We start from the raw sequence: 23,041 nt of genomic DNA on the forward strand, positions 1-23,041 counted from the left end.
AGTGATAGCTTTGCTGGATAGATTATTTTTGGCTGTAGGTTCTTGCTATTCATCACCTTGAATATTTCTTGCCATTCCCTTCTGGCCTGCATGGTTTCTGTTGAGAAGTCAGCTGACAATCGTATAGGTGCTCCTTTGTAGGTTACTACCTTCTTTGCTCTTGCTTCTTTTAATATTCTCTCTTTGTCTTTTGCTCTTGGAATTTTAATAATGATGTGTCTCGGTGTGGTCCTCTTTGGATTCCTTTTGTTTGGAGTTCTGTGCGCTTCCTGGACTTGTAAGTCTAATTCTTTCACCAGGTAGGGGAAGTTTTCTGTCACTATTTCTTTCAGTATGTTTTCCATATCTTGCTCTCTCTCATCTTCTGGGACCCCCATAATTCTGATGTTGGTTCGCTTGAAGTTGTCCCAGAGGTTTCTTACATTATCTTCAATTTTCTGGATTCTCTTGCCTTCTAGCTTCTGTGGAGGAGTGTCTTCTGGCTCTTTATGTTCCAAATCTTTGACTTGATTCTTGCGATCTTCCCTTCTGTTTTTAGGACTCAGTAAAATATTTTTTATTTCAGACAATGTATTCTTTATTTCTTGTTGATCCCTTATCATTTCTTGTTGACTCCTTATTAATTCTAGTTGATCTCTTTTCATATCCTCGTAGCCCTTATCCATCTTTTCTAAGAAATTCTTGAAAAAACTTATAAGCGTAGATTTGAACTCTATATCCAGACGCTTTTTGTCCTCCATTTCTTTCGTTTGTGATCTATTTTGTTGTCGCATTTCGCAGTTACAGATGGGACGGGGTTTCAGGGTGGAGCCTGCAGCTTTGGCTTCTGTCAGCCCCGCCCTATGCGGGTCCTTCAGTGCTCGCTGCTGCCAGCGCCTCTGAGAGAGAGGTGCCCTCGATTTTCGCCTGCTGCCACACAGTCTATGCTCTCCCCCAATGAGCCCGGTATTGGGGTTCAGTTCAGTTGGAAATGGAGTTGGAGGTGGCGTTCAGAGCAGTCTGGAGCCCAGGTCTCCTTCCCGTCAGGGCAATCCCGCGGCACAGCCGACCGTCCCTTCTCTGCGCGCAATGTGCGCGCCTCCGGGACCTCCTTTCGCCTCTCCCCGGGGTTCCGCCTTACAGCCCGGCTCCCTATGGCTGAGCCTGAGTCCCCGGGGTCTGGCCCAGAACCGGGGTTCAGAGCAGTTGGGGGCCCAGCACAGTCGGAGCTTTTCTCTCCTTTCCGCTCAGGAACGCCCGCCAGGCACTCGGCCTCCCTCCTCTCCGGCTCCGTCCTCTCCGCACGCCGCGTCTCCGTACCTTGGGCTTTTCCAGCTCCTCCGCGCCTCCTTCTGGTTTTCTCCTTGCTTCTCGCTGTAGAATTTCCAGTCAGTCAACCTTCCTGTAGTTCTGGGCAATGTCCGTTTTATATTTTAGTTGTATTTTATTGAAATTGTTGTGTGCAGCTGCGGCTAGGTGTTCACCTGGGCGCAGCCATCTTGGATCATGGGTACTTTCTATACGTTTAGAATGTGCACCTATCACTTCTTCAATTAAAAATCAAACTCGTAGAAAATGCAATCCATAAGCTGAGACTAAGTCTGGAATTCGCAATTCTAAGTCAACTTTTTGAGTTTAGATGTTTAATTGTTTTACCACTAGGTGGCACATACTTACTGATAAATTCTTAAAAACCCTCAGACAGGTTTTCCAAAAAGCTCTTCAGTTACCCAAACTTTGCAAACTTCACTGTAACTACATATTGCATTGATTTTTCTCAAGAAATTTCTTTACCTTCAATTGTTTAGTGCTATATCAGATTTTTTGTGATTTTTCTCTATAACTTCTTACTTAGCATTCTTACAGTATTTGAGTTGCAGAAATGTCTTAAGGCAAATACTAGCTAAGATATCTTTAATTTAGTGTAAATTTTCTAATGTTTATTGAGTTTTATATCTCTACTTTTCATATTTTTCATGTGAAATAACTTAATGAATGAAATTTAAAGATTCTGTGTACAAAGTAGATTTTTATTTGATTATATTGCTTCGCTGCTTTTATACCAAATAAATCAATGTCAAGGACCACATGCAATTTAAGAACCAATTTCTGAATGCTTTTATAATATGCAGAGAGATTAGGCAAATGGGTGCTGTGGAGAATACAAAAATGAAATATTATGTATTGCTTCTGTCTTCAAGGATCTTTCATTTTATGGGAGGAGATAGTTACGTGAATGCAAATTAACTATAATATAATTCAGAATGTAGTAAATAATTAAATGAAAATATTAAGTGTAATGAGAGCTAGATAGTAAATATTAATTTGGAGACTCCAAGAATAAAGTGGAATTTGAGAAGAGCCCAAGTAATTCTTATAGTCATTTTTTACCTAGAGATTCTTCAGTTGTTTTTCTTTTCTAAATACATGTTTGACAGAACTAAATAAACATTTATTGAGTGCTTCCTACTCTACCAAACTGTCATCTATTATTTAATTTAATATTCATGAATCCTTTGGATGTATGTACAGCTATCCACATTTTATAGATGAAGAATTTGAGGCACAGAAAGTTTAAGGAACTTGTATGAATATGTCAGGTGTCTTCCATAATACCAAAACTAGATGTGAATTGAATAAATTTTCTTACAATAAGAAACTTAGCTTTTTGATTTTTGTCCCTTCAGCATCACAATATTGCTTAAGAGGGAATCAACATTATTCTAATAAATGTTTTAACATTGACTACTTTGTTATATTTGTAGTCTTAATTTTTATAATTTTCTAAGTTTTATGTGAATCATATTCAAATATCTTGAATTAAGAATATGACCCTTTTGGCTATTAACATGCAAAATTTTTACAACTTTGCTGTATTCTAAAATAATAATACAATAATAATCAGATATCAAAATCTAAATAATATATTATATTTTGCTTAAATTAGATTTGGGTTCATATCAAATGGATATGCAAACACAATTATATATTTACAATGAATCTTGTTTTTCTATGTTTCCATAGCCAGGAAAATGTGGAAATAAAAAGGAGAAGTGGCATATAAGTGCACTACAAGAAGCATACCATCTTTATGGATATTCTCCTGAGCAAAGACTAGAAATGTGCTGCCTATCAAAACAGGGTATATGATTTTTAATTTTTTTGCCACCCCATTTAAAGATTTACTCAGATCCATGCTTTCCAAAATGTGTATGCTCATGTAAAAATCTTTTTCTTGCTGAAATCGGTTTGGCTCAATGGATAGAGCATCGGCCTGTGGACTGAAATGTCCCGGGTTCGATTCCTGTCAAGGGCATGTACCTTGGTTGTGGGCACATCCCCAGTAGGGGGTGTGCAAGAGGCAGCTGATGGATGATTCTCTCTCATCAATGTTTCTAGTTCTCTATCCCTCTCTTTTCCTTTCTGTAAAAAAATGAATAAAATATATTTTTAAAAAATATTTTTCTTTACTAGTATATCTTTGTTCACCGAAAAATTACTTTTGTGTAGATTAATAGTACATATTTTACTCTCTGAAACTATTTTCAAATGATGATACATACACTCTATTTTTTATTTACTTATTTATTATTTTAAAATATATTTTTATTGATTTCAGAGAGGAAGGAAAAGGGAGAGAGAGACAAAAGCATCAATGATGAGAATCATTAATTAGCTGCCTCCTGCAACCTCTCCCCACCCCTCACTGGGGTTTGAGCCCGCAACCCAGGCATGTGCCCTTGACCAGAATCAAACCTGGGACCCTTCAGTCAGCAAGCTGATGCTCTATCCACAGAGCCAAACTGGCTAGGGCCATCCACTCTATTTAAATACAGGGATTTTAATTGGTGTATCTGTCATCTTTGCTCTTAGATAACTATATAGGTACTCTTGTATATTTCAAAACATATATTTCAAAATTGGAAATTATGGCTTTAAAACATATTCCTGGGGTGAAACTTTCATTGGATATGCTGTAGTATTTCAGAATAAAGTATTTTTAAATAAATTGAAGTCAGAGATAAAAGCTAATCCTCAATTATCTTTTTAATTGGGTGAAAAAATATTTTCAAAGAAAGTTTTTTAAATTATATTTATACATAGCTTTTTAAATGGATTCATCATAAGAATTATAGCAGGTATAACATTTTTTAACTCTAAAATATTATGATTATCACATAAAATGTTGATTTTCAATAAGCTTAAGTGTTTTTAAATGTTTCTTCTTAGTAATTATAATAATTTTCTATCTTACGAAGTCCCCTTTTCACTTTATCAAAGTAATTTTTTAAAATATATTTTATTGTTTTTTTACAGAGACGAAGGGATAGGGAGAGAGAGTTAGAAATATCGATGAGATAGAAACATTAATCAACTGCCTCCTGCACTCCCCTACCCCCCCTGAGGATGTGCCATCAACCAAGGTACATGCCCCTGACCAGAATCAAACCTGGGACTCTTGAGTCTGCAGGCCAATGCTCTGTTCACTGAGCCAAACCGGTTAGGGCTATCGAAGTAATTTTTTTCTCCTTTGGAAAAATTTAATGCTCACATTTTAAAACTTACATGTGAAAACATTTGAGAAAATCCTATATAATAAAAGCCCAGTAACCAAAATTGTGGAATGACCAGAATGACCAGAGACCAGAACACCACAGCCCCTCGCCCAGGCTGGCCCTACCCCCCCAGGATTGGTTAGGTGTTATCAGGTAGTCAGACGAATGTTTGGGGGCCATCAGGCAGACAGGCTGAGGTGGTTAGGGGTAATCAGGCAGGCAGGCTAGTGGTTAGGGGTGATCAGGTAGGCAGGCTAGTGGTTAGGGGTGATCAGGCAAGCAGGCAAGCAGTTAGGAGCCTCTGGTCCCAGATTGAGAGGGAGATGTCCGACTGCCGGTTTAGACATGATCCACAGCGGGATCAGGCCTAACCTGGCAGTTGGAGTCCCCTAAAGGTCCCAGATTATGAGAAGATGCAGGCAGGGCTAAGGAATCCCCCTTCTGTACATGAACTTTGTGCACCGGGCCTCAAGTGTTTAAATATCAATCCAGCCCCCTAACTTTAGTTTTTAAAGCAAATATGTAGGTTAGAAATGAGTAGAAGAAGAATAACAAGACATTACTCTTACTTATTCTTAAGACTGGGAAGAGACATTTATAATCATAAATGTGATTTTATTCCTTGTGCTGTAAATATAATGTCTCCGTTACTAGCAATAAAAGTTGAATTCACTCTGTTGTCACAAATACAATTATATGCTTTGCATGGACTATAAATTTCTATTATGTAACCAAAATAAATTTTGAATAATTTGGTTTTTTAAAACATAGTGCCTGAAGTAATATAGTCATTTACTTTAAAAATTATACTACAGCCATTTCACATGAGCAGTAGACCCACTCTCCCAATAAGTTCTGAAACTGTCTTTGCTGTTGTTGTACATGGCGGGGTATTTGTGTCTGGGTCTTTGAGCATGGGTCCTCTCTGGGCTTGTCCAGAGAGATGGGTTATTTTCTCTCAGGTCTGGAGCAACAGAACATTTTCTATTGGAAGTCTGATGATTTTTGCATGTAGAATCTGATGTGAATTCAGCCTGATTATTGAGAGCCTTATGTCTAAAGCCTTTCATTTTCTCTGAAGTAGCAAAAATTGAGGGGCGGGGACAGACTACTATGAGTGCAGTCTTTGCCATAACTGTCTCACTCCCCTTCTTTCACCCTTCACTATCTCCATAATAGACAATTTAGTCCTAAGTCTGGTCTTCTTTCAGGGTGAATTCTAGTATGCATTTAGCTTCTTATTCTGTTCAAAAGTAGTGTGAGAGATAATTGGCTACTATTTAGATACTTTACAAAAGGTGAGTAACTCACCTGCAAACCATTTATTTAATCCCAGCAACTTTGAGGATATCTTCACTCAAAAATTTCTTCTTCCAACCCAGAAATAATAACTACTAAATTTTGGGTCTTATTTCTTCCTGCCCTGCAGAAATTGGCTCACGATTATGTTTGATGCCATTCTTTCTTTGTTGATATCTACAGAATCAGTAAATGACATGTAAATATAGACCCAGTCAGACTATGACAAATTTTAAAGTCCTGTCCACATGATTTGGTTGTCCTGTATCTGTTGTATTGACTATTACTCCCAATGAATGATTCTTCTGCTGTGATTAGGAAGCTTTTTCTTATATTGAAACATTCATTATAATTATATATTTAAAACAAATGGTCTCTTTATAATTGAGCCTTAGGTTTTTGTATTATAGAATTAATATTTTCTCACATGCTCTATATTTTAGAGTAGATGATCCTATCTCTACCTTTTTTCAGAATTATTTTTAAAAAATAAACTTAGTTTTTTAGAGCAGTTTTAGGGTCACAGCAAAATTAGGCAGAAAGTATTGTAGTTTCCATATGCTCCTTACCTCATCACTAGCAACATTCCTCATCAGAGTAGTAGATTTGTTACAATGGATGAACCAACTTTGACACATCATTATCCCTCAAAGTCCATAGTTTACATTAGGGTTCATTATCTGTGCTGTATATTCTATGGGTTTTGGTTTTGACAGATGTATAATGGCATGTATTCACCATTGTATTATCATACAGAATCATTTCACTGGCCTAAAAGTACCCTGGGTTCCATTTCTCCTCTTTCCCCATCTCTCCACCAATACCTGGCGGTCACTGATCTCTTTACTGTTTCCATAGTTTTGCCTTTTACATAATGTCATATAGTTGGAATCAAATAGAATATAACCTTTTCAGTTTGGGTTCTTTCACTTAGAAATATGCATTTAAGTTTCTTCCATGTCTTTATAGCTCTTTGTTTTAACACTGAATAATATTACATAGTTTGCATGTACCAGTTTATCCATTGACCTACTGAAGGACATTTTGTTGGCTTCCAAGCTTTGCCAGTTATGAATAAAGTTGCTATATTCACCCATGTATAGATATTTGGGTGGATATAAATATTTTCAGTTCCTTTGTTAAATAACAAGGAATACAACTGCTGGATCACGTGGCAAGAGTATGTTTACTTCTATAAGAAACTGGCAAATTATCTTTCAAAGTGGCTGTGCCACTTTGCATTCCCACCAAGCAGTGAATGACAGTTCCTATTGCTTCACATTCTCACAGTATTTGGTGGTATCATTGTTCTGGATTTTGGCCATTATAATAGGTGTGTTGTGGAATCTCATTGTTTTAATTTGAAACTCTCTAAATGACATTTGATGAACAGCCTTTTTCATATGTGTTAGCCATTTGTAAATCTTCTTTGCCCATTTTTAATTTAATCCAGTTGTTAATTTTCTTATGTTACTTCTGGGAGTTTTTTGTTTTGCATTTTAAATTTAGATGTGTTATCTATGTTGAGTTATTTTGTGTGAAAGATATAAGGTCGGTGTCTAGATTACATTTTTGGCATGTGGATATCTAGTTATTCCAACAGTATTTGTTGAAAATACTGTCTTTTCCCCTTTATATTGCCTTTGCTTCTTTGTCAAAGATCAGTTGGCTGTATTTATTATTTCTGGGTTATTTAATCAATTTCATTGTTTAATTTTTTAATTAGCTTTCTCAATACGCACTGTCTTTATTATTATAGTTTTACTAGACGCCCTTGTGCACCAGTGGGGTCCCTTGGCCTGGCCTGTGCCCTCTTGCAATCTGGGATCCTTCAGGAGATGTCGGAGAGTTGGTTTCAACCTGATCCCCACAGGCCAGGCCAAGGGACTCACTGGTGCACAAATTCGTGCACCAGGCCTCTAGTATGCATATAAGATCTTTGGTTAATCTCTTTTCACCCTCCCTACTTCCCCCCTTCCCTCTGAGATTCATCAGTCTGTTCCATGTTTCCATGCCTGTGGTTTCCACTCCTGTGTTGAGTGTCTGCCCCTTGTTGGTCAGTGCATGTCATAGCTACTGGCCAGTCAGAGCTGGCCGATCCTTAGACATATATATATATATATATATATATATATATATATATATATTGTATATATATATATATATATATATATATATATATATATATATATATGCATAGATGTTAAGTCTTGCAGTCAGGTAGAGTCAGTCCTTTGACTTTGTCCTTTTCATTATTGTGTTAGCTATTTTGGACCTTTGCCTTTCTATATAAACTTTAGAATCAATTTGTTGATTTTTACAAAATAACTTGTTGGGATTTTGATTGAGATTGCATTGAATACATAGATCAAGTTGGAAGAACTCATATCTTGACAATATGGAGATTTCCTATCAACAAATATCTATAACTATATCTACATTTATTTTGTTTTTTTATTTTATCAGAATGTTTTAGTTGTTCTCATAAAGATCTTGTTGATGTTTTGTTAGATTGATGCCTAACTATTTCATGTAAATGGTAAAGTGTTTTTAATTTCAAATTGATGGTAAATAGTATTTTATGTATTAACCTTGCTATCAGCTACACAGATTGTCATGCCATTTGTGAACAAAGTTGCTTTTATTTATTCTTAATCTGTAATTTTTCTTTTCTTGTCTTATTGCTAGGAATTCCAGTACAATATTTAAAAGAAAAGAGTACTGAGGGGGAACATTTTTTTATTTATTCCTCACTTTAGCCAAAAAGCTTGGAGTTTCTCACCATTATGATGTTAATTATAGGTTTTTTTTGGTAGATTCTCCTTATCCAGTTGAGGAAATTTTACTCTGTTCCTTGTTTGCTGAGGGCTTTTATCCTGAATGCATGTCAGATTTTGTGTGCTTTATCTGCATCTAATATGATCAGGTAACTTTCCTTCTATAGCTTGTCGACATCATATATTATATTAATTGATTTTGAATGTTGAACCAGCTTTGTATACCTGGGATAAGTTCCACTTGGTTGTGTGTATAATTCTTTTTATACATTGTTGGATTTGATTTACTAATATTTTGTTGAGATTTTTTTCATCTAAATATGAAGATATTAGTCTGTAGTTCTATTTTGTCTTTATTTGGTTTGGTATTAGAGTAATAATGGCCTCATTGAATGAGCTAGCAAGTTTTTCCTCTGCTTCTGTCTTCTAAATTAGTTTGTAAAGAATTGATATAATTTTTTCCTTAAATGTTTGGTAGAATTTACCAGTGAACCCATATGGGCTTGGTACTTTTTATTTCGGAAGGTTATTAATATTGATTCAATTTTTAAAGTAACATTGGCTGTTTCTTCTTGTGTGACTTTTGGCAGAAATCTTAGGAAGATTGGGACTTATAGTCAGATGGGTCTGGCCCCACTTCATGACCTCAGGCAGAGTATTTAACTTCAATAACCTCAACTGTGAAGGTGGGATGGGCTACATACTTTGCAAGATTATCATGATGATTAAATAAAATTATATCTATATAAAGTCTTTATCTCATGTCTGGCATGTAGTAGATATGCAAGTAGAAGTAGGTGAGATTTAATTCCAGATTCTATACACTCTAGAGCAGCAGTCACCAAGAGGTGGTCTGTGAGGTCCAAAAGGTTTGTGACAGCTGCTCTACAGCACATAAACTGATCAGAATCTAGAAATAAGATAAGTGTGATGCTAAATAAAGGACATCCAATCAACCAGTCAGACTTAAGAAAACATGTTTGTTAAATCAGTATACAAATCTCTGATGTTGTTATTACTTTTGCATTATTATGTTCTACTCAAATCTGGTAAGCTGAGTGTATTAGCATTCCGATAAAAAAACCAAAACACTGAAAACATATTCCACAGATTTAGAAAGTGGACAATTCTGATTGTGTAATTTTTCATTTATTTGAACAGGAGCATAGGTACTGTTTTTGAAGCAGCCATATTTTATTATCTTACAGATAAATCCAAAGCAGATGACAAAGTTGCTGTCATGGCCAACAGAAAGGTAAGATGATGGTTTATTATGTAAAGTATACAGACTTCAGATTCCATTTGATTAATACATTTTTTAAAAAATTAAATGAATATTTAAAAACAAAATAACATAATCAAATGTTTCTTCTAAATGTTAGTTGACTATGTTTTCTTTTTTAGGTTGACACTAGAAATTTCATATTTATGGTTATATCAGTGTTACAGAATTATCAGAAGTTAGAATAGAAAATTTTAATTTCAACACAAATTTTATTTTATTTACATTATTGTTCACATGTATACTCTCATATACTAAAATATTTTATTTTTTATATGCCATGATATTATAATGTGTGAAATCTCATGGAAAATATAAACAATTCATATTCACAACTTAAGTGATACTTACCTAAAGTTAAGTGAGAACAGCAGCCATTTGAATGAATTTAAACCTAGAATTTTTTTGGGGGGGTATTTATAAAGTCACTAGCATTCTTAAAGAATTTGAAAATTTTAACACATCATTCAGTATATTGTGTGCAGAGAGATGTTTAATTGTACTTACTGTCAAAATAGGGATAGGATTAACCTTGACATTGTCTTTAAGAGACAATATTCTTAATAGGATACCACTAAAAAAAGAAGAGTCAATGCTTAAATTCTTCTGAACAAATAATGTATTGGTGTCATAAGAAAAATAATTGTGATTGAAAGGAAAGCCTATATTTGTGATATTTTTTGTGTTGAGTGATGGGGTTGGTGCAGAGTGGATCCAGGAAGATTGAGTATAACCTGGGGGAACGGAAAAGGATGTTGGACAAGAACCAAGATGAATAGGCAATGAGGTGAACATTGGTGTGTATTCTGAATATGTATATTTAATGAGTCCTTTTAAAATCAGATTTTATTTTACTCCTTTGCTTTGGGATTGTAAAAAGAATCTGGACTATTTACTTGTTAAGTAATATTTATGTGCCTTTGCAGAGAGGGATGCAATGTCATAGAAAGCAATGTTGCCCTTTGAAAAAGAAAAGAAATAGGGCTTGTATGTCTATCTGAAGATTTGGACATGATTATGTGAGGTAGTACAGGATTGTTAATGTAGATGGAATTGTTTATTTCAGTCTCTGCTAAAGGATACTTAGAATTAAAAATGACAATTAATAATAACTGGCATCCTATATAATAATCCTAAATAATAAAGAAATAATATGCAAATTGACCATCACTCAAACACACAAGATGTGTTGCCTGGAACAGGTCCCATGTCTCTGTGTCCCATGGCCCTGTGCAGGAATAATGATTGCTACAAGCACCTCTGAGAGAAAGCTGCCCTTAAGTTCTGCCTGATGCCAGACAGTCCAATTTCTTCCTATATGAGTCTGGGTCCCCAGAGTCTCGCCCAGAACTGGAGTGCAGAGCAGTTGGGTGCTTGTATCTCCCTCCAGATTGAAAAAGACAACAGTGTACTCATTTGTCACCCCTTTCTGCATGTGTGCACACCTCTGTACCTATGCACTTCACTGCTGCACCTCTGCACCTCCTCCAAGTCTCATTGTGCTTTTCTCTTTCCTTCTTGTATAATTTCCACTCAGCCAGCCTTCACGTGTTTCTGGATGATACTCATTTTGTCTTTTAGTTGTAGTTTTGAAGTGGTCGTGTGAGACAGCAAGTTCAGGTGTTTATGCCACCATCTTGGTTTCTCCCGCTATATTGCTTTACCTTTACCAGTGATTCTCAATGATGGTGGTACTGTGCTTAGTAAAGTGTTATTCATAGTGTGGTCAAGAGACCATAGCTGTTCTGTGCACTATTTACTTTTGGTGTTTAATGAGATAAGAAAATAAAATGAGATAATTTATAAATTTGTATAATAATTTGACAGTAATTTTTGTCTGTTGATTATATTAATAAAATGGAACTTATGTTTTGTATTTATTTATTTTTTTTTCTAGTGACTTTTCCCCCATGGTGATTTGGAAAAAGTTTGTAAGGTATAGATTTTGAACAGATTGGATGGAAAACTGCTCCTTTTCCATAGATAGTTTAAAAGACATTGTTCTATGGGCTCTTTTAGGAATCTGTGGAAAAGCATGTAGTAATTTGGGTGAATACTAGGCATTTTTAGGGCAAATCTTAAGGACACCGAATATCTTGCAATGAATGGAACAAATGTATAGCAAGAACTTCCCAACAGTTGGTATGACTTTTGAATACACCACTGGATGACTCAACAAACTTCAGACATACCTGTGGTGACATAATACAAAATAATGTGGTAACATGCTAGACAAGAAGGCAAGGGATTTATAAGGCTTATTATGGAGAGAGAAGTTGAAATGAAATACATATACTGTTCTTGAGATCATTGAATACTTAATCTCTACTCAACATATTGTAACAGTTCAACTATTGTATATATTTAGCCATAAAGAGTAGAAATGCAGTTACTCAGAGCTCTGTCTGCAAGCCTCTAATCATCTCATAGTCCCCATCCTTCAGCTCTTCATCCATGTGGCTACTGCTAAGATAGATGTGAGTTGTGTAGGTGCACCCACCTGACTGCATCTCTGCTCAATGGCAGCAGTCTGAGTGAAAAAGAATAAGTTACTCTTAATCGTTTTTTATTTTAAAAAGGGGAAGATCTAGATTGCTCTAAGTCCCTTTCTGCTCTAATGCTCAATGAACTCTAAAATATTTATAACAGCTCAATAAGTACTTTTAGAATGTCAAAAGGCTAGTGTAAACCAGAGTAAATATCTAAGTCAATTAGCCTAGAAATAAAAATAATTTTAAATGAATAATAGCAATTGTATGCCAGGAGTAGCTGATGGTGTATCATAGATTATGGAAAGTGTGTGTGTGTGTGTGTGTGTGTGTGTGTTTAGGAAACAGAAAATTATGGTGGAAAGAATACATATTTATGAATGAGCCAAATATGCCTTTAAGAGCTAATTCTGCTACTGAGCTTTGTGATGTTAGGCAAGTTAATGCTTCTGAACCTCATTGAATTAATCTCTGCATTGGGAACAATAATAATCACCTTGTATGATTGCTATAAGGTTAATATGAAAAGCAATTATAATAGTATATAGTTAATATATTTTAGTAGGTGCTTGTATAATAAATGCTAGCACTTTTCTCCCTAATTTCTCCTCAAAACAAGATAGAAAGTGAGGACTTTAGGACATTTAAAATTCTCAGACTTGTAATAGCATCAAAGCTCTATTAGATAGTTAAGATTATGTAGAAGTTTTGTTTTTTTTAAAGAAGGCCCACATTTTAATCATGATTAATTTTTTCAAAGTAATGTTATAACATTGTATTTGGAGGACAGAATTTTAAAAATAATCTAAGAGTCATCACTTAATTAAACCAAGTTTTATTAATTTAATGCATTTATTTATAGTTATTTCTTTATACACATGTCTAAAGGTAACATGTTTAAGTATATATACATTCTTAACATAAATGGAATTAATTCAAACTTTACCGTTTCCCTTAATAATATTTTATTAACATCTCAAATCAAATCTGCCAAATCTTAAGTGGTTTCAGAGCATTTTATTTTATGGAAAAGTCTTAATTTATTGAACAATCTCCTAGACATTTAGGTTTCTTTGATTTGCAAAATTATAAATAATAAAGCAACAACATCATTACACAGAAATCTCTGTAGATTCTTACAGGAAAGATTGCAAGAAATAGGCTTCTAGTAAAAAGCACATTTTAAATTTTGCAAATTTGTCTAACATCCTTTACCAAAAACCCTCCCAACATTACTGTACCACTGACAGTCCCATCATTAGTTTAGGGAATGAGTGGTTTAGCTTGCCAGTTCTAGCCATTTTATAGTCAGTTTTTTTTCTTTAAAAGTTAATTCTTTGCCAATATGTTTCAAACATTTTTTTTTTTTAGTTTTTCTTTTAAAATTTATGTAATTCTTTAACTATACTTACATAGTAAAACTTTTCTCTTGGGGCTTTAGAGTTTTTGTGATATGTTTTAAAAGATTGCTCTTTTATTAAAACAAAACATATTGCAATTCACTTAACATTTCTCCTATTGCTACTGGTAACAATTGGATGAAAAAAACTAGAGCAAAAGGAATAAAGAGACAAGTTAGGTGATAGAGCCAGGATTCTCTCTATTCATTTTGCTTCAAGTTGTGGTTTTCTTTTCTTTTTTTTTCAGTATAGAATATTACGTATTTCTAATTAAGGCTACCTCAAGAACATGTTACTAATGGCAAAAAAAATCCCTTTTTCATTCTGTTTGATAATTTTTTGGTTTATATATAAAAATTATGTGTGTATGTATGGGCACCCCCCCCCCCCAACTTTACTTTTATTAACTTATATGGGCCTTCTGTCCCCTGGCTGTGGGTACTGCCTTCACTCTGGCCCAGAGCTACCTTTCTGCCTTGGCTCAGACCTGCAGCTGCCTTTCCACCTTCCCACACTGCCCAGAGGCCCAGAGAGGCTGGGGAAATGTGGAACACCTTCACTGTCACCATGGCGATGACATAAGCATCCCACCCCTGGCGGCTTGACACCTGTGTATGCAATTTAACCCACCATCTTTGTTGGATTCATTTGCATACTCACTCCTGATTAGCTGGTAATTTAAGCCTAAGTCTAAGCCTAGTTAAGCCTAAGTCTAAGCCTAGTTAAGCCTAAGCCTAAGCCTAGTTAAGCCTATGCTTAACCTAAGCCTAATCCTAGTTAAACTTAAGCCTAAGCCTAGTGAAGCCTAAGCCTAAGCCCAGTTAAGCCTAAACCTAAGCCTAGTTAAGCCTAAGCCTAAGCCTCGATAAGCCTAAGCCTAAATCTAGTTAAGTGTAAGCCTAAACCTAAGCCTAATCCTAGTTAAGTCTAAGCCTAAGCCTAGTTAAGCCTAAGCCTAAGTCCAGTTAAGCCTAAACCTAAGCCCAGTTAAGCCTAAACCTAAGCCTAGTTAAGCCTAAATCTAAGCCTAAGCCTAGATAAGCCTAAGCCTAAGCCTAGTAAAGCCTAAGTCTAGTTAAGCCTAAGCCTAGTTAAGCCTAAACTTAAGCTTAAGCCTAGTTTAACCTAAGCCTAAGCCTAGTTAAGCCTAAGCCTAAGCCTAGTTAAGCCTAAGCCTAAGCCTAGTAAAGCCTAAGCCTAAACCTAGTTAAGCCTAAGCCTGGTTAAACCTAAACTTAAGCTTAAGCCTAGTTAAGCCTAAGCTTAAGCCTAGTTAAGCCAAAACCTAAGCCTAAGCCTAAACCTAGTTAAGCCTAAGCCCAAGTCTAGTTAAGCCTAAGCCTAAGCCTAGTTAAACCTAAGCCTAAACCTACACCTAGTTAAGCCTAAGCCTAGTTAAGCCTAAGCCTAAGCCTAGTTAAGCCTAAACTTAAGCCTAATTCTAATTTAAGCCTAAGCCTACTTAAGCCTAAGCCTAAGCTTCAGCCTAGTTAAGCTTAAGCCTAAGCCTAATTCTAATTTAAGCCTAAGCCTAGTTAAACCTAAGCCTAAGCCTAAGCCTAGTTAAGCTTAAGCCTAAGCCTAAGCCTAAGCTTCAGCCTAGTTAAGTCTAAGCCTAAGCCTAAGCGTAATTAAGCCTAAGCCTAAGCCTAAACCTAGTTAAACCTAAGCATAAACCTAAGCCTAGTTAAGCATAAACCTAAGCCTAGTTAAGCATAAATTTAAGCTTAAGCCTAGTTAAGCCCAAGCCTAAGCCTAAGTCTAAGCGTAGTTAAGCCTAAGCCTAGGCCTAGTTAAGCCTAAGCCTAAGCCTAGTTAAACCAAACCCTAAGCCTAAGCCTAGTTAAGCCTAAGCCTAATCCTAGTTAGGCCTAAGCCTAAGCCTAGTTAAGCCTAAGCCTAAACCTAAGCCTAGTTAAGCTTAAGCCTAAGCCTAAGTCTAAGCAAAGTTAAGCCAAAACCTAAGCCTAGTTAAGCTTAAACCTATGCCTAAGCCTAGTTAAGCCTAAATCTAAGCCTAGTTAAGCCTAAGCCTAAGCCTAAGTGATAGCTTAGTTAAGCCTAAGCCTAAGCCTATGCCTAAGCCTAGTTAAGCCTAAGCCTAAGCCTAGTTATTAATCTCTCCCTAGTTATTAACCTCTCTAGCATTTTTTTAAAATGTATTTGGGTGCTCCTGTATTGGGTGCATATTGTATATATATTTCTTGTTGGATTGCTCCCGTTAGTATTATGAAGTAGCCTTCATTATCTCTTGTTATGTCCTCCACTCTGATATCTAATTTGTCAGACGTAAGTATTGTTACTCCAGCTTTTTTTTCATTTCCATTTGCCTGGAAAACCTTTTTCCATCCCTTCACCCTCAGTCTGTGTGCATTTTTTTCTGAAGTGGGTTTCTTGTAGACAACAGATATATGGGTCTTGTTTTCTTATCCAATCTGTTACCCTATGTCTTTTGATTGGAGCATTTAATCCATTTACATTTAAAGATATTTTTGATAGGTACTTGTTTGATGCCATTTTTATTCTATACCCCTGTGTTCCTTCTTCACTTCCTAGTTCTTTATTTTTACAGTAGACCCTTTAGCATTTCTTGCATTGCTTGTTTGGTGGAGATAAATTCCTTTAGTCTTTTTTTGTCTGTGAAGCTCCTGATTACACCTTCAATTTTGATTGATAGCCTTGCTGGGTACAGTATTCTTGGATTCAGACCCTTCCTTTGCATGACTTTGTATATTTCATCCCATTCCCTTCTGGCCTAATAAGTTTCTGTGGAGAAATCAGTTGCTAGTCTGATGGAGGTTCCTTTATATGTAACTTTCTGTCTCTCTCTGGCTGCTTTTAAGATTCTTACTTTGTCGTTGGTGTTTGCCAATTTAATTATAATATGCCTTGGCATCGGTCTTCTGGGATTTATTTTGCGTGGGACTCTGTGAGCATCTTGGATTTGTGTGGGTTTTTTCTTCTCTATCTCAGGAAAGTTTTCTGTCATTATTTCTTGAAATACGTTTTCCATGCCTTCCTCAGTTTCCTTTCCTTCTAAAACCCCTATTATTCTAATATTGTTTTGTTTTGTATTGTCCCAAAGTTCCCTTAGGCTCTCCTCCTGCTTTTTAATTTTTTTTTCCCCAGAAGCTGCTCTAATTGGGTATTTTTTTCCATCTTGTCTTCTAGCTCACTGATGTGATCCTCTGCTTCTTCTAGTCCACTCTTGATGCTTTCTATTGAGTTCTTCATAGTAGTGATGTTATTTTTCATTTCTTCTTGGTTAATCTTCATTTCCTCTTGGTTCTTCTTCAATTCCTCTTGGTTCTTCTTCAATTCCTCTTGGTTCTTCTTCATTTCCTCTTGTTTCTTATTCATATCGTCAAAATTTCTCTTCCATTCTTTTTAGCCATCCTATGATTATTACTCTGAATTCTTGCTCTGGTAGGTTGCTTGCCTCTAACTCGTTTACTTCCTTTTCTGGTGATGCCTGCTTTTCTTTCATGTGTGGGCTATTTTTTTTTGTCTCCCCAGGGTCTCTTTTCAGGATGTCTGATTATGTGGTATTTCTTCTCTTTTCCATGGATGATTGAAGAACTCCCTTGAATCCACGTGTTTGCGCCGATGGGGCGTCACAGCTGTTCAATGGTCTCCTCTGCTGTGGGTTTTCCAGGCCTCAGAGAAGATCCTCCTTTCTTGGTAAGATGGCGCAGCCTTCCCTCCGAGCCCATAGCTCTGGGAGAGGTCTCCGCTTCCACAGTGCTGGCTGCGTCGTCAGGAAATCCTGTCCAGCGGACCCTTCTTTACCTTCCTTTAGAGTTCTGGTACCCCTTAGCTTGCTAATCAATACTCCCTGAGCAACTCAGACTCTGCTTCTATCTGATCTGGGACCAGGCTCAGAACAAGTCCGTCTGTTCAGCCGCCATCTTGTGTCTCTTGAGAATCTAAATTATTACTTTTTAATGCTTTAAAATTATAATGACTTTGAGGTGCTATTTATCTTACTTTTTGCTTATGTATTTCATATTTCCACTTTGTTTCAAAAATTATTTGCTATACTATGAAATATGTATATTAGGTACATACCTTATAGCTATACTCCGATACATACTGGGGGACATGGTTATCCAGATTATACAAAGAGAGGTATAGGTGAACCTGAGTTTAAGACTGTCCTCCATTTCAAACTCTGGAATCATCAGAAACTTGATGTAAAAACTTGGATCCAGACAACATTTTTTTTTAAAGAATAATCTTTTTTTAAATGTTCCTCTTGTGTAGATACAGTCTGTCTATTTCTCTGTAGGAGAGAAATAATCTTTTACATATTGATGGCAATAAATGCTGAGAACATTTGACAATAATTTATGGGTTAAATAATCAGACTGGTAATCCTTACTAGTTGATGGAGCACAAAGGGGTAAAACAGATAACGAAGCCCTCAATATTCATTCTTTTGTTCAGAAAATATGTGTAATACAGGTACTATAACCATTGTTCTATGTGCTTCAGATTTTTAAAATTTAATTGAAATGGGTATATTCTAGAAAGCCTTCCTTAGAAACATTATCTTCTTCCAGCATTCATCTTGCTAAAATATCCAGTGACTTTAGATAAAAACTATACACAAATAGGAATTATTTTCAATAGACTTGGATTTTTAGAGCATCTCTAATTAGAGGTCAAATAATATAATTCAATCAGGTAAACACTGTGACATAAGTTCTGCTTTTCATGGGCATCTTTCCTCCCAGGACACCCTGTTTTGATTAACTCTTAGTACCCTTAGTTCTTTATAGATATGCGTGAAATTTGAGCAGTTTAAAAACAAATAAATAAAAACCTCCTGAATTTCTATGTTCTCTCCCTGGTATAGAAATTAAGATCAAGGCTTTAAAAATTATCAGGTGAAGTACATAATCTTAGAGTGTCCTGTTCCTTCTACTGTCACCCAGGATTGGGAGGTATTTAATAGAAGGTCTTTCATGCCTTCTGTTTAAGGTGGTCTTGTGGCCAACTTCTATTTTTAGGAAAGATACTTTCTGTGTCTCAGCGCACAGCATGAATACACACTTCATTGTTTTCTCTGGTAAGCCCCTCAAAGCAGAGAAATTCACAGCGCTTTAGTGTGAACTTACACATGGCTGAAGAAATAGGGCAGGGGACAGCAGGATATCTATAAATCATTTGCCAGGGACTATCTGTAATATTGTTCAAATCTCACAGGAATACTGAACTCTTCTAAAGATTGGCTAGACTGGAGCATATGGTAACTGATGGACATTTATGCAGATTTGTGTTCTCTCTGTTGAAAACATGTTGAAAATATAGCTAGAAAATGCTCATTTCAACCTTTCCCCTTTTCAAAGAAGTGTTAAAAACAATCATTATCTAGGCCTAAAGACTTTATTGTTGTACTCTCCAGATACTCAGTGTAAGTAATAACCATCATTTACAGTGCTCCTTGAACCTAGTTTTCATTCTTATGCCAAGTTTATTTTCTCAGCAGATTTTCCAGTTAAATGAGAGCATTTGCTGTTCTTTTGTATGATAACTTTTGACAAAGAGTTTGTGTACATTATTCAAGGCACAGATACACTTTTAGAAATTCTGTAAAAGTAGGCAGCTCTGTAGTGATTATTTGACTGACAATAACTCTCAAAAGAAGGTTACAAAATATATTTGTCTTCTATGAGCATAAAATGCTGAATCAGAATTTTACACCCTCAGATTTAACACAAATAACAGACTTCTTGTTTAAAAATTAAAAAAAAAATTCATTTTGATGAATAGTGACTTAAGGAAATAGACAATGTCAAGTCAGTTTATGCAGATTACACAAATCGGATATAAACACAATTATATATTCTAGAGGCCTAGTGCATGAAAACTTGTGCGGGGGAGTAGGAGGGGGTAGAGATGAGAGGGTCCCCTCAGCCCAGCATGCCCCTCCTCATAGTCCGGGAGCCCTCATGGATGTCTTACTGATGGCTTAGGCCCACTTCCCTCTGCAGAAGGCGACTGACCAATCAGGTATATAGATACTTTCTGGAGGCAGCACAGACTCCTTCCTTATTTCTTTCCTCTGTGGTTGGAGAACAGGGGACTAAAAGGAAACAGAACTGTGGCAGGACCTGGGGTTTTTGTAGGCAGCGGAAAGAGGGAGAGGGCTGGGGAAAGTCTAGACACATTTCCTTCATTGTCCTCCCTTCCTTCAGGCCCCTCCCTCTGTTTTATCCTTCTAATGGTGGACACTCAGGCCTTGGACCAACCAGAGCGCAGGCAGTGCCACATCCCAAGTCAAGGACACAGTATCATGTCCCTGGCCAGCAATGCAGGCAGGCAGCTTCACCTCAGCACTGGGTAGGATGTTAGTGCTGGTCATGCCCATTGACTAGTCGTGACTTAGATACCATAATGGACAAATTAGCATATTACCTCTTTATTTTATATATATATATATATATATATATATATATATATATATATATATATATATATATCTCCAGTCCTGGAAAAATATTTGAATTGCTCCTTGAGATTGAAGTTCACAAAAAGAAGAACAATTACTTAGTTTTCAGCTTCATGAGTGTTTCATACAAACATCCCTGGAATGATTATTAACTTATTTGTTTCATAATACTTTGAGGAACTATTAAATTCAGTTTTCATTTCATAGTTAATGCTTTTGAATGTGTAATGTGAAATTCACTCTACTAACTGCTAAACATATAGTAAATTAAAAAAATAATTCTTACCTTTGTAGTTTAGACGCTTGATTCAAAATTAGTAAAATCAAGATAAGTAAAACTGAAAGAATTCAACACAGCAGGCTAAGAAATTCTCACTTTAGTAAGTTGAAATGAAAAGAGAAAAGGCACTAACAAATATATTGAGGTGAAAGTTGCACTGAGCTGTCTTAGAAGCTGAGGCTAAATGGAATGAATTTGATAATGCCTAAGTCACCAACAATGGCAGTACAGAATGGACAGTAAAATCAACTCCATTTCCCTCCCTTTATGCTGATATCCCTTTATCCTATCTTTCTCCCAACAATTATTAATTTATTCCATATACACTTCATGTGCACCTACAGTATGCAAGGTGCAACATGGACACAACATGTATTACCCAGAGAGAATGTAAGTCTTGTATACAAATAATTAAAATGTGAGAGTATATCCTGACATAGATCATAACTTTTATCACAGGAAGGTCCATGGGAGAATGTGAGTTCTACTATATTTATGATTTGGTTACAAATTTATTCAGCTATACTTTGGGTTTTGACTTCTTATTTCTTTTATTATTTTATTGCATTTTAGTCTGTGAATATGGTCTGTAAGATAGAAATTATTTTAATATTTTTGAGACTTCCTTTGTGACTTAATAAGTGGTCAAATTTGCAAATGTCTTAGGCTTGAAAACAATATGTTTTCTGTAATTACTCAGTGTCAGGTTTGATATGTATTTATTAGATTAAATTTATTATTTGTTTTGTTGAATTATCCTATTTCTTCACTAATTTGTGTTTGCTTTATAATTTTTATGAGAAGTAAATTAAAATATTTTAACTGTAGATTCATCAGTTTCTACTTTTGTTTTGCTTTAAGGATAAGATTTTTGGAACATACAGGTTCAGGACTATTATACTTTCTGGGTGGATTTTTTTAACATTGAGTAATAACTGTTTCATCCCTGATAATGGTTTTTGACTTAAAATTCGATTTTTTTCTAACAGCAATATTGCTACATTGGGTTCCTTCTATTAATAGTTATCGATATAGGATATTCTATCTTCTTTCAATTTTTCTATCACTATTTTTTTTATAATTATACCTTTGTTGAGATATAATTTATTCACTCTTACAGTTCATTGAATTCTAGTATAGGTACAGTTTGGCAACCAATACCACTATCTAATTTTAGAACATGTTTTCATTATCCCAGAAGGAAACCACATACTCATTAGCAGTCATTGCCCATTTCTCTCCTCTCCAGAGTCCCTGGCAACTACTAATCTACTTCTGTCTTTATGGTTATGCCTTTTCTGGATGTGTCAGGTAAATGTAACAGACATGTGGCCTTTTGTTTCTGACATTTCTGACTTTTCACTTAGCATAATGTTTCAAGATTCATCCATATTGTAGTATGTGTCTTAACTTCTTATTTTTAAAGAATGAATAATATTCCGTTGTATGGCTATACCACATATTATCTATCTACTGATGAGCATTTGGACTGTTTCTACTTTCTGGCTATTATCAATAATGATGTTAAGAATGTACATGTACAATTTCTGTGTGGACATATATTTTTATTTCTCTTGGGTGTATACCTCGCAGTGGGATTGCTAGATCATAGGTAACTTTACATTTAGCATTTGAGGAATTGTCAAACTGTGTTCCAAAGTGGCCTTACCATTTCACATTCTCAGCAATGTATGAAGGTTCTTCATTGTATCTTTGCTGAATCTTTAAAACCACAGTCCCAAGTTCTTTGTTCCCTATCCTGGTGCAAATTCCTTGCAGCCCTCACCATGCTAATTCCCACCTATATGGTGTTGTATTCCTCATGTTTCTGGCACATACATATTTCTTTTCCTTTCTTTAATGGTCATATATGAATTAAGACTTAAAAAGTTGTTTTACTTAGTATTTTTATGTGTATGTGAAGGTGACAATCCTGGATGCAGGGCATAGTATTCATCTGAATCATCCCACCGTTCCTGGAAGTTGAGCAGATCAGTGCAATTGCAGGGACTGTGAAGTGGTTGACTTAGTGTTGGGTGTTGTTCAGAGCTCTGGTCCAGAGCTCTGGGCTAAATTACTGGACCCATATAGGATCCACTATTTTACTGAGCTCCAGTCCCATATGAATTATCTCTTCTTTTTTGTTGTTGTTATTTACAGTTGCCAGTTTCCAAAAATAATACTGAAACAAAAAAGCCCAAATTCAGAAAAAGGAAAAGGTATGTTTTTTTTTAAATTAAAAAGTATTATAATAAAATTGAAATATATATTGGGTCTACTTATTATATGGCATTTTCCCCTGGCTCTTGATTCTGTTTCTCTCGGGAGACAATTGGGTTTAAAATTTTCTAAAAGATTTAGTAAAATGATGAGTAGTAGTTATAAAAGTATGGAGAAAGTTTGATGTTTATACAAACATGTTGAACCAGGACTTTCAAAGATTAATATCATGAAAGCAACTAGATGATAAGCAGGTTTTCAGTTTAAATAGGTAATGGAAACCAGAAACAGGTCTTTATAATGAA

The 23,041-nt window shown here is 35.6% G+C and overlaps 1 protein-coding gene across 1 annotated transcript in view; it reads left to right on the forward strand.

Moving 5' to 3' along the window:
* ZCWPW2 (zinc finger CW-type and PWWP domain containing 2) overlaps positions 1–23,041 on the forward strand; it is a 60,581-nt gene that overhangs the window by 24,921 nt on the left and 12,619 nt on the right. The window contains exons 4-6 of the mRNA XM_036431659.2: positions 3,004–3,121; positions 9,820–9,866; positions 22,677–22,735. Coding sequence (XP_036287552.1) covers positions 3,004–3,121; positions 9,820–9,866; positions 22,677–22,735 — 224 coding nt within the window. The remainder of the gene's footprint in view (positions 1–3,003; positions 3,122–9,819; positions 9,867–22,676; positions 22,736–23,041) is intronic.

Source organism: Pipistrellus kuhlii, unplaced genomic scaffold (assembly GCF_014108245.1).
Source record: "Pipistrellus kuhlii isolate mPipKuh1 unplaced genomic scaffold, mPipKuh1.p scaffold_m20_p_11, whole genome shotgun sequence".
NCBI lineage: Eukaryota > Metazoa > Chordata > Mammalia > Chiroptera > Vespertilionidae > Pipistrellus > Pipistrellus kuhlii.